General features: G+C 35.6%; 1 protein-coding gene across 1 annotated transcript in view; it reads right to left on the bottom strand.

Moving 5' to 3' along the window:
• LOC115835067 (UDP-glucose:glycoprotein glucosyltransferase 2-like) overlaps positions 1–13,489 on the bottom strand; it is a 174,528-nt gene that overhangs the window by 141,130 nt on the left and 19,909 nt on the right. The window contains 2 exon segments of the mRNA XM_030812463.1: positions 3,004–3,178; positions 13,309–13,421. Coding sequence (XP_030668323.1) covers positions 3,004–3,178; positions 13,309–13,421 — 288 coding nt within the window.

Genomic DNA, 13,489 nt, shown 5'->3' with positions numbered 1-13,489 from the left:
TGGGCTTAATTCCTAGGTGATAGGTTGATAGGTGCAGCAAACCACTATGGCACACATTTACCTATGTAACAAACCTGCACATCCTGCACATGTACACCAGAACTTAAAAAATTAAAAATAAACCCTTCCTCTAATATGATAGTTAATAGTGGAAGACCAAATGCTTTCTCCCCAAATCAGGAAAAAGGCAAGGATATCTTCCCTCACCACTCCCCATTCAACATTGACTAGAAGTCTTAATCATTAAAATAGGGTTAAAAAAAAAATGGCATATAGGTTGAAAAAGAAGAAAAACACTGATGAAAGAAATCAAAGGATGTCTAAATAAATCAAGAGACATAATTTTCAATTGGAAGACTGAATATTTTTAAGATGTTCTCTCACAAATTTAACTTATATGTTCAATGTAATCTCAATCAAAATGCCAGCAAGATTTTTTGTAGATACAGACAAGCCGATTTTAAAGTTCACAGGAAGAGACAAAGGAATTAGATCAGCTAAAACAATTCTGAAAAAGAATAACAAAGCTGGAGGACTAACACAACCTGATCTCAAGGCTATAAAGATAGAGTAATCAAGCAGTGTAGTACTAATGTTGGGATAGACAGATAGATCAATGACACAGAAAAGCAAAGCCAGAAATAGACCCATACAAATACAGTCATTTATATTTTACAAGTGGATAAAGGAAATTCAATGGAGAAGGATAGTCTTTTAAACAAATGTTAAAACAACTAGATATCCATATGTAGAAAAATAAATCTCAACATCTATCTCACAAGTTGCACAAACCTTAAATGGATCATAAACCTATGTGTAAACATAAAACTATAAAATGCCTAGAATAAAATCTGCATGACCTTGAAATGGGTGATGAGTTTTTAGATATAATATGAAAAATATAATCTATAAACAAATGATGAACTGGACTTAATCAAAATTAAAAACTCTTCCTCTGCAAAACACATTAAGAGAATTACAACATAATTCACAAACTGGTAGAATATGTTTGTAAATCATGTATCTCATAAATGATTTATATCTAGGACATAAAAAGAACTCTGAAAACCCAACAAAAAAAGTTCACCAAAAAGAAACTCATGAAAAGCCAGACAACTTCATTAGTCATTAGAGAAATGCAAATTAAAACCACAGTGAAATACCACTGTGTACCTAGAACAGCTATAATAAAAAAAACTGACATTAACAAATGGTGGTTAGGATTTAGAGCAGCAAAATTATCTTTCCTGGCTAAGGGGAATGAAAAACTGTACAACCACTTTGAGAGACAGTTTGGTATAGTTTATTATGAAGTTAAACATTGACTTACCATACAACTCAGCAATAGAACTTCCAGGCATTTATCCAAGTGAATTGAAAACATATGTTCTTTCAAGAATCTGTATGTGAATGGGATGGTACTAAGGTGACTGACAGATGACTCTGTGTGATTGTTGAAACCCAACATTGTACATCACAGATGATACTTTTCAAAAAGACATCTGACTAGATTGTGAAATAAAAATATGTTCATAGAAGGCAAAGCTCAATACATATGAAGAAAAAGTCTCTTCAAAATTAATCAGAAAGGTCCAATTCATTCCCGTATGAAATCCCAACATGTTTCATGTAACCTGGCCAACTAATTCTAAAATTAACATGGCTACATATCATGCAAGAACAGCCAAGATATTTAGAAAAACAAAAATTAAGAAGCAGAGTTATACTACCAGATATCAAAATATATTTTAAAGCTACAGCAATTAAAATGATGTTATATTTGTGTAGAATAGACATATATATCACTGCAACAGAATGGAAAGTCTAAAAACATATACATGTCTATATGAAAAATTAGCATATGATGGAGTAGAATAAAGACTTGACTGTTCAACGAAGTATGTGAAGACCAATAATTTTCCATATGGAAAAAACAGAATTATATCTCTACCCAGTAGTATATTCAAATAAATTCCAGATGGATTAAAAACCAAAACAAAAAATAGAACTTCAACTCTTACAAGAGAATGTCCTTGTAACAGCATAAAGGAAATCGTTAAGGTAAAGTTGAGTAAATCTGACTATATCACAAGTAATATTTGTAAAATATGTCATAAACAAGTTTTAAAAAAATATCAGAAGACCAGAAATGCACTAGGAGAAGATGCTGCAAAGTATGGAAGAAAAGATTAGTATTCAAAACAGGTTAAAAACACCTATAAACCAATGAGAAAAAAAAGAATCCAATTCAAAAATAGGCAAAGGCTATGGACAGGCAATTTACAAATATATTTGTAAGGTTTTAATTAGATTAAATATTAGCATATAATCTTAATAATTTGGGAAATGCAAATTAAAGCACTCCATGTTGGGAAGACAGTAGTAACAAAGCAAAGTCCTTCCTCTAATGGCCATTATATTCACATGCACGTGTGTGTGTGTTTGTGTGTGTGTTTGTGTGTGTGCATGTATGTGCTCTGAAAGTGTTAAATAAACTTGAGGAGATACAGTAATAAGTGCTATGAAATCATTAAAACAGAAAAATGTGATAGTGTCATAGCAATGGCAGGCTAGAGGAACGGGGAACAATACAGCACATACCAGATACCTGAATGAAAAGTAGTCAGGTCTCAAAAGAAAGAATTAACAGTATTCCAACGCCATGCTTTGCACTTTGATCTAATACTGTATATATTATCAGTATGTTGAGTAAATCAGATTTCTTAATTGCGAATTCTTAGCAAGCATTATACACATTATTGAAGTATGTTTTTGTTTTTTATCCAAGTTTTAAATTTGTGCCAGATATAAGGCAAAGAATTATAGACATGATACCCCCAGAAGAGACAGAATCCCAATATATTTTTCCCACATGAAATTCACATTTGTTAAGTTAAAAAAAGTTAGATAACTATTCTAGTGAAAATTAATATTTAAATCTAGTAAGACAATTATCATAATAATTGTTTTTTTCTACAGCCAAAAGTAACCTTGAGCACATACCTGAATATAATGGCGAAGAACATACAGAATTTCCTCATTTTGAGCTTTTTCAGACAATACTTTGTGAAATGCACTAAATGTTCTAGTACCCATTTCAGCATAGAGAATCACCACTGGTAAGTTCTCTTTGTTTGTAGGAAATGTATGATCTCCTTTAAATAGATAAGGTCTAGTCCTAAGATAAAAGCAAAACACAAAGTTTTGAAAAAAATTGAAAGTCAACGGCGTATCAATTCTGTATAATTGCTGCTTATCAAACAATTCATAATATATGTAATCACAGAAAAAGAATTTAAATTTCATGTGATGACTTTGTACACATAACTTGAACTAAATGACAGAAAAGAAAGAAAACAATTTGGTTAACCCAAATCTAATATTAAAAATATTTTATTTCCCAACAAGGTTTATTATCTTTAAACAATAACATTATGGCAGCACAATTCTCAGTGAAATAAAATTTATATTTTATTCAGTTAGAAGGTTATAATTTTTCATTACAGCTCATATTTCCTGAAAACAAGGTACAAATATTTACGGATCAAAGCAAAAGTACTACCTTATTTAAAGATTATCAGTACTTAGTATGAACAAGTACTCGTCAAATCCCCAAGTATAAGCAAAGAAACCAGGACTCTTATGGTCTAGCACTATCATCAGTAACAGACTTTAACTGACTTATTTGCCAGGCACTGTGCTAGGTTCTTTACACTTATTAGTAAATTCTATTTCACAAGAAAAATTAGACAGCTATCATCACTGAAACTTTTAAGTTTCTGAGGTTCAGATAAGTTAGCTATTCAGGAAAAGATCAAATGGAAAGCCAGAATTTCAACTCATGTTTATGGAATTCCAAAGCCCATATGTTTTGGCAATTTATACAGGTAGAAAGCAAACCAAGAGACAAGGAAGTTCAGAGTAACAAGGATGTTGAGAAATAACCTTTTATTTAGTGAATTCTGATGTCTACAATCATTCAGTCAATTACTACCTTTGGATAACAAATGTTAAGGACAGAAGAAAAAAGGGTATGAGTAACATTCCTACAGCATGTTCGTGAAAAGAAGGTGGGTTTTGAAATCACGCAGAATTGGATTCAATTCTGGCTTAACTACTTACTGACTCAACATATTCTAAATCAAAATCATTCAAGCATTCAATCTTATTGACTAACAGAATAATTTGAGAGATTTCCACAGTTATTTGGCTTAGAATTTGTGACATTACTCAACAGCAATATAGAAATGTGTTTATTAAAAGTCTGTAAAATTATAACATTCAAGCATCCTTATATTAGTTTACAGAAATGCACTAGAAGATGTACAGTATGTATACCCTTCCACTTTTTAAATAAACTTTTCATTCAAGTATAAAATCATCACACATTTATTCACTTTAATTTGATTACTGGTATTCATGATGTGATTTTTAAAATACTACTGTCAATGCTTGGATAGCTGAAGCACAAAATAAATAGAATCTTAGCCCCAAATAGAATTTCACTTCATAACAGATGAAGAGACATGAATGTGCAAAATAAGAGACATTGAATTTGCTGTTTTTCTTCATGAGATGCTATTAATAAATGCTAAAAGGATACAAAATCATACTTCACATTTGAAAAGAAGTGAAAGATTCTTGCATGAAACTATTAAAATTATTCTCATAAATTTTTACTGAAATCTTGGAACTCAAATGTCACTTACATAGCAGCTGGATTATCATTTTATAAACCTGATTTTATCAGTATCATAGAAGTACATTTAGTAATTTATATAAGGAATCTTAAATTTTAATGTAAGTCTGAGAAATTCTTCCTTCAAAGAATTTACTACTGTTGAAAACTAGAAAGGCAGCTGGGCGCGGTGGCTCATGCCTGTAATCCCAGCACTTTGGGAGGCCAAGGCAGGCGGATCATGAGGTCAGGAGATCGATATCATCCCGGCTAACATGTTGAAACCCCGTCTCTACTAAAAATACAAAAAATTAGCCAGGCATGGTGGCAGGCGCCTGTAGTCCCAGCTACTCGGGAGGCTGAGGCGGGAGAATGGCGTGGACCCAGGAGGCAGAGCTTGCAGTGAGCCGAGATCGCATCACTGCACTCCAGTCTGGGCAACAGAGTGAGACTCCGTCTCAAAAGAAAACTAGAAAGGCTGCCAATAAAACTATGCTAGCAGATAAATGTTGAGGTTGAATATAAAAGGAAAAGTTAGAGGAAATGGAACAGACTTTACACACAAAGGTAAGGGCTCTCTACCATTTGCTGAGTCTGTAATTGACAGTACCTTCCTTCCTGTACCTATAGACACATAACTTTCAAAATTTGCTTTTATGATTAATTCAGGAACTGCTTGGATATATCATAGGTAGAAAAATTATACCTATAGAGGATGGCTGGATAAGAGGAAGGCAACCTTTAAAAATTCAATAATTATATTTAAAAGTAGCAATTTACTGAACTGACTAAAGTGTTAAAGAGAATTAATACAAATTAGCATTGGTAAAAATTTTAGAAGTAGAGTGTAAAACTTCAGCTTTCCGAAGACAATTTTGGAGTATACATTTTAAAATACATGTACTTACCTAGAGATTTTAGTTTTAGAAATTTAAGAAAATAACCAAGGTAACTATGCAAAGATATATGTACAAGGAAGTTCAATTAGATATTGTTTACTGTAAACTACCTATATATCTACCACAAGGAGTGGAATAATGAAACCTATTTATTCATTTCATTATAGTATCATTCACTCAATATTTTTCAGCATCTACTACATGGCAGGTGAACTTTTTGGCAACTGCAGTAAAGGTCACCCTCGTTATGCCTTAGCAAATAACTTGGCTGCATTGTGCTTATGCCCTAGGGATCTGTGGAAGTTTGAACTTAAGAGGGATGACTTAAGATGTTTGGTGGAAGAAATTTCGAAGCAGCAAAGTATTCAAGAAGTGGCCTGGCTGCTTCTAACAACATATGTTCAGATGCGGGAGCAAAGAGATGGCTTTAAGTTGGAATTCATATTTAAGAGGGGAGCAGAACGTAAAAGTTTGAAAAATTTGCAGCCCTAGCCAGAAAAGAAAAAGCCCATTTTCAGGGGAAGAATCTAAGTGGGCTATTGGGCAACCACTTGCTAGAGAGATTTGCATGACTAAAAGGGAGCCAAGGAGCTGACAGCCAAGACAATGAAGAAAAGGCCTGGAAGGTATTTCAGAGATATATAAGGCAGCCCCTCTCATCATACACTCTGAGGCCTAAAAGGAAAGAATGCTCACTGCCCTGTGCCATGCCAGCAGGCTGCAACTTGCATCCAGCTGCTCCACTTCCAGCCTCGGCTCAAAGGGGCACAGGTAAAGCTCAGGTCACAGCTCCAGAGGGCACAAGCCATAAGCCCTAGCAGTTTATACATGGTCTCACGTCTGGAGATGCTCAGGAGACAAGCATGAAGGAGGCTTGGAGGCCTCTATCTAGATTTCAAAGGATGTATGGAAAAGCCTGGTGCCCAGGCAGGAGCCTGCCACACAGGCAAGGCCCCCACAGATATTCTACTAGGGCAGTGCATAGAGGAAATGTGGGGTTGGAACCCCCACACAGAGTCTCTACCTGGATACTGCCTAGCGGAGATAGTGGAGGGGAGGGCTGTAACCCTTCAGACCCAAGGATGGTAGACTCACCAGCAGCTTGCATCTTGTGCCTGGAAAACCCAGAGGTACTCAACCCCAGCCCATGACAGCAGCCACGTGTGTTGTATCCTGCAAAGTTAGAGCGCTGGAGCCGCCCAAGGCCTAGGGAGCCCATCAGGATGTACACCAGGATGTGGGACATGGAGTCAAGGATTACATGACAGCTTTAAGATTTAGTGCCTGCCTACTGTGTTTCAGACTTGCATGGGGCCTGTGACTCTTTTCTTTTGGCCGATTCCTCCCTTTGGTAACGGGAATGTTTACCCAATGCCTGCACCATCTCTGTACCTTGGAAGTAAATAACTTGTTTTGATTTTACAGCCTCATAAGTGGAAGCAGATGAGTCTCAGATGGCACTTAGGACATTGGACTTGATATTGGAATGAGTTAAGACATGGGGAAGAAATTACTGTAATTTGCAATGTGAGAAGGACATGAGATTTTGGGGGCTAGGAAAAGAATGATATGGTTTGGGTATTTGTCCCCTCCAAATCGCATGTTGAAATGCAATTCCCAGGGGCCCCCCTTTCTCTCTTGCTCCTGCTCTCACTATGTGACGTGCCTGTTCCAGCTTCGCCTTCTGTCATGGCTGTAAGGTTCCTGAGGCTCTCACCAGAAGCCAAGCAGATGTTAATGCCATGTTTGTATCGCTTGCAGAACCATAATCCAACTAAACCTCTTTTACTTATAAATTATCCAGCCTCAGGTATTTCTTTATAGTAACACAAAAACAGCCTAACACATAAAGTTGGTACATACCAGTAAGTTTATTTATTTACATGTAAGAACACATAACTTTATGGGAGAAGGATCTAAGATACCCTTTATAGTACAATAAATGTTTTTTAAAGTATATCTGTATATGAATATATGCATTAAAAAAGAACATACATTAAACTGTTAGCAGAATTATGGGCCATTTTCCCTTTCTACTTTGCATTTTTCTAAAGTATTTGAATCTTTTAGAATGACCATATAGGATTTTTTTGAACATACATTAAACTGTTAGCAGAATTATGGGCCATTTTCCCTTTCTACTTTGCATTTTTCTAAAGTATTTGAATTCTTTTAGAATGACCATATAGGATTTTTTTTTAATTTTAAACATACAGCTTTCCATTTGGGACAAAAGTTTAAAGCCACAAAAAAGACGGTCATATTGATTTGAAGTGGCATTTGGAGAGCAGTCCCTGACACTAAATTTTACAGTATCTCCAAAAATATTTACAAAGACTCAGAGACAAAAATTCTTAATGAAGTTGCAAACTAATAATAACTTTATATCATAAATTGGGAGTAAAGTCTACTAACTATAAAACCTATGCTGTTCAACTTAGAATCATAACTGACAGTAAACCTTACCACTTAAAACAAGAACATGCCAGTAAAAAAAGAAGAGTAAACTGATTCTTCATCTCTCCCTATTTCCTATTCCCTGGTTCAAAAATCTATGGTCTGGAACTACCCCAAAACTTTATAGACATAATATTAAAATGTGAATGAAGGCCAGGAGTGGTAGCTCATGTCTGTAATCCCAGCACTCTGGGAGGCTGAGGCAGGCAGATTGCTTGAGCTCAGGAATTTGAGTCCAGCCTGGGCAACATAGCAAGACCCCGTCTCTACAAAAAATACAAAAATTAGCTGAGCATGGTGGTTTGCACCTGTAGTCCCATCTACTCAGGCTGAGGCAGAAGTGCAACTTGAGCCTGGGAAGCAGAGGTTGCAGTGAGCCAAGACTGCATCACTGCACTCTAGCCTGGGCACTAGAGCGAGACCTTATCTCAAAAAAATAAATAAATAAAACAAAATAAAATATGAGTTATATATCTGGGGGAAAGTGACAGCAATCATTACCATCCTAAATGAGTATAACTTTCTCCCAGTGGTCACTCTACTTTCCAACATGTAAATAAAACTACTGTTAAGAAGAATTTTAAGAAATTGGGACAATGAGAATACCACATAGTAAAGAAAAGCAACATTGATGACCTAAATATGTTATCATTGAAAAAAAAAACAAAAACCAAACCAAGTGTTTAGGTCAACCACAGACAGAAGAAAATATATAAATGCAAAACGTATTAGATTAGAATAAAAAAGCAGAAAAAATTTGTCAGTCATTTCTTTAAAAAAGATAAAAACCTAATCTGGAAAAACTGAAAGAAAATGAAAACTAAAGAAAATCTAGGAAGGAGAAACATATCTACAGAGAGGAAAAAATTAAAATATTTATATTACTATAAATAACCTATGTAAAAACATAAATTATATGCTTAAATAAGAAAAAACCATTGACCAATATTGATAAGGTGTCACAAACCCAACAGTATATGCCTAAAGTTCACAAAAGGAAAACAAAATTATTAACTTTGCCCTTTACAGACAGAGAGGGGGAGAATGTTTCTGTCAGGCTGCAGAATTGTTTTACCCTACTTACAAGCTAATACGTTAGCTTTTCATTGTTTCATGGATTCTGGCAAAAGACAGAGACTTCTGAGTCAGAAACAAAGAGCTTGATTACTTGTGGCACAGCAAGCAACATGAACATTAGTATGTTTACATGGGTTCCCCATGGCCCCACATTCCATAGGGAGAAGTATGATGGACCCACAAGAATTCTACACAGGCAGTGGGTACGGATCACATCTAAAGAACACTGAGTGTGGGAAACCCATCATTTAATAATAAGCAGTAAGTAAGCTGCCCTTTGTCCCAGGAAGAAACATTAACTTATCCCTCAAAGTCACTCACTGAAAACACCCTGAGAAAAGGCCATGGTAAAGAGCAGTCAGGGCCTCACACAGTCTTGGCATAGTCATTTTGTCTCTATTCATACTTATCAGGGAATGGGTCTATAATATGTACATCTATAGGAGTAAACCAGACTGTCAGATGGGCAAGTGCAAATTACTTTCACAGTGTGCAAGCCCCAAGGAGTGGTATTTTTAAGCTACCCATCTGTAGTCTTCCAAGTGGCAGACCAGACAGGTAGGCCATTGGCAACAGCACAAGAGTCAGTATAAATGTATTATATTTCACCAAGGGGTCAGATTTTGTTCAGAGAGAAGATGACGGCCTTGAGTTCTGCCCACTGAGTAGAGTGACCACTTCAGCTTTGGGTTCTACAAGGCTTATGCCTGGTGGAATGGTAGCAGAGGCAGCTCAAAGATCCCACCAGCTGTTAACTTAGCTAAACATCCTAGCAGCCTGGCCCACACATTTAGGGAAACCGCTGTGAACTGAGGGCCCTTTTGAGCCAGAGACCTTACTTCAGGTAGTGAAATGGGTTATTTAGTTCACTCCCAAAAGAGTAGCTGCCACTTTTTCACATATACCTGATACCATGCTAGGGCTCAGAAGCTGGGCTTTTGAACATATAATTTCCATTTGAGCAGGGAGGCTTGTTGGGTCCCTTTTACCTTGCCAGACACTGACTCCTAGTGGAACTACGTGAAAATGTAAATGTCATGTGGTAGAGTCACAAGGCCTCCATGGGTCAGGCGTTCAGTTTCAACAAGAGCTTAGCAGCAGCTTAAGAACTGCTCATTTTAAAAAGGGGTGTACTAAGTGGCTGAGTCAGGCAGGTGGCACTATTATACTTGGAAACAGTCTCTCAGGGTAGTCCAGCAGCTATGAAGTCTATATAAAGTTGTAATTGTCCTTTCTCCTCCTGGGATTGATTCTTTGTTGTTTCTGCTGCACCACCTGGGGGTGTCTATGTGTGGTAGTCTCTGAATGACAGTTTCCCTCTGGGCTTCACAAACATTGACAGCATTCACAGTGTAAGCATGTAAAATACCAATACCAGTTATATAATCAGAGCTGAAACAATAAACCATTAAATGAGTCAAGTTTGAGTGCCGTTTCCTTAGGAGCCCAGATCAAAGAACATGGGTCAGACTACAACACAGTAATCAGGAGACTGCTATCACCCACCAAGAGTACAGGGAGAAAGAGGTGGGCAGTGGGAAGAAATGTAAGTATTGACCTTTTTTCTTCTCGCCCATGGGCCCTTAGGAACTTCCTCTTCCAGAAGCTATGTGTCAGTCAACATCCCACCCATGACAGTCTCCAAAACTATCAAGAACTGTAAAAGTCTAAGGTATGATTTTACCTGACTTACAAACTAGTAAGTTAGCCTTTTACTCTTTTATGGATTCTGATAGAAGACATAAGACTCCCGGGTCAAAGACAAATGACTTTACTGGTTATGACATAGAGCAAGCAGTATAAGCATTATTATGCTTGTCCCCAAAGTCCCATAGGGGGTGAAAAAATATGGACTTAGATGGATCCTACAGAGTTGGCATATGTTTCCGTTAAGGAACACTGGGCTTGGGGAAGCACTGTTTTATAGTAAGCAATAAAACTTGCTTGCTCCCTGTCCCCAATCCCAAAAACAAACATTACCTCATTCCTCAAGATTGCTCACTGCAAACACAACCCTGAGAAATGGCCCAGGTAAAGCATTTTTTGCTGGTCAGACCAAGAAAGAACATGCAAGGACTCACAGGGCCCATGGCAGATGGACTTTCCTAATAGTTTGATGTTAATTTTTTTGTAATCTTCAAGATACATTAGTTTCTATAATTATAAAAGTTGACATCAGAAACCAATGACAATAAATTTTAAACATTACAAAATTTCCTTTAAAAGATGCACTAGGAAAGGAAAAAATATACATTAGTGCTAACAATTTCATAGTGAGTCTAACAATGCCATAAAGGAATAGATAATTCCTATATTAACTCATCCAGAATAAGAATAATATGGCTGCCTAATTCACTTTATGAAAGCAGAATGACTGATAAAAATTAAAGATGTCAAATAATTTCAATAAATGTACAGCTATTCATTTATTAACACAGAAACATGAAAACAAAATGAAAGCAACCTTAATTCAAAAGCAAATTAAGATAATCCCACACCATTAATAATCAGTAGTTTTCCTCAGAATTGAAAAGCAGGTATAATATTTCAAAGTATTTTGTAATACATTAGTATGCCCAATGAGAAAAACCTTGTATCCATCTCAATAGATGAAAAAATAATTGATAAAATAAAGCAATTATTGGCCAGGCGCGGTGGCTCACACCTGTAATCCCAGCACCTTGGGAGGCCGAGACGGGCAGATCACGAAGTCAGGAGATCAAGACCATCCTGGCTAACATGGTGAAACCCTGTCTCTACTAAAAATACAAAAAATTAGCCGGGCGCGGTGGCGGGCGCCTGTAGTCCCAGCTACTCGGGAGGCTGAGGCAGGAGAATGGCGTGAACCTGGGAGGCGGAGCTTGCAGTGAGCCGAGGTCGCGCCACTGCACTCCAGCCTGGGCGACAGAGCGAGACTCCGTCTCAAAAAGAAAAAAAAAAAAGAAAGAAAAAAATAAAGCAATTATTTCTGCATTTAAGTTTTAAAAGCAGGTGTGAACAGAGAAACATGCCATGTTATCTGATAAGAGATTCAATACAACACACATGTAAATTTTTCCTAAATTAACCAATACTTTTAACATAATTCTAATTAAACCCTAAAAAGGCTTTTGGGGAAGGGGAGCTTGGGGAGGAAAAGGATTCTAATGTTAACTTAAAAGTATCAACAAATACAAGGAACTAAGGCATTCTGGAGGAAAAAAGAGCAACAATCAAGAAGAAATCCTCCTGTCAGAAACTGGATAATAAAGCAATAAATATTAAAACAGTATGGCACTACTATAAGAAATAGATAATGGAGCAGAACAAAGAGCTATGAAATAGACCATAATATAAATATAATGAATACAATTGACTAGCTACCTGAGGAAAAAATCTGGTTGGATTCTTACCTTTTGATGAAAATAAATTACAGATAGATTAAAAGTTTAATGTAAAATAAAAGGAAAAACTTTTAGAAAGCTACAGAAAGAATTAGTAAAATCTCCCAATCAGGTTCGGGAAAAACTGTTAGTATAAAAACAATATAAAAGTCACATACACAGGAAAATTTGGCTACATAAAAATAAAAGCCTTTTGTATATTAAATTCAATACAAGAAAATGTTAGAAATGGTTTGTTAACAAGTGAGTTAAGTATTAATATGCATAAATATATATTACTGTTTAATAGAGCTCTTTCAAAATTAAAAAAACTATTATTTTTTAAAGTATAAATAATCAGGCAATAAAAATATACTGGTAGTATTACTCTAAAAAATCACTAATAAATTAATAATTTACTTCTGATTTGCCATTTTTTAATACTTGCAAAAAAGCAAAAAAAAAATAGTTTTGAATATAGGAAGCAACCTCATCTATTGTTTTGATTACTTTGTTATTCAGTTTATATATTCAGTTTATATTTAAAGAGCTATAGGCCAAATAAATTCATAGTTTTGCATGTTTATTTCAAAAAACAAGTTATGCTTATATGAAACATTTCATATATTTTATGTTATTTTGGCACAATTTATATGCTAAAATCAAAAGCTAATCAAGACAAAACATTCTCAGATATATTAAGGTTTTCAATACAAATCACATTCTTGAATATACAGTGTCTTAGAATATTAAACTTCTTTATTATAAGACGTTTCTGCTATTGAACTCTCCTCTCTATAACCACTTCTTTCATTATAGGCTATTATTAATTTACCTTGAAGCAGCTTTCTTCAGCAGCTTTTTAATCTCATTAATTTTACAGGTGTGCTTCTTATGAATAACTACAAATGCATTACAACCATCTGGTGGTGGCTCGTCAGCTGCAATCTAAGATTTCAAAGATTATATTTAGCTACAGTAGTTCATAATTACAATATGATTTTAAAACCCTTACA

The sequence above is a fragment of the Nomascus leucogenys genome, chromosome 5 (genome assembly GCF_006542625.1).
Source record: "Nomascus leucogenys isolate Asia chromosome 5, Asia_NLE_v1, whole genome shotgun sequence".
NCBI classification, from domain to species: domain Eukaryota; kingdom Metazoa; phylum Chordata; class Mammalia; order Primates; family Hylobatidae; genus Nomascus; species Nomascus leucogenys.
The sequence above is the reverse complement of the archived record's forward strand: the minus strand, read 5'-3'. Positions and strand labels throughout refer to the sequence as shown.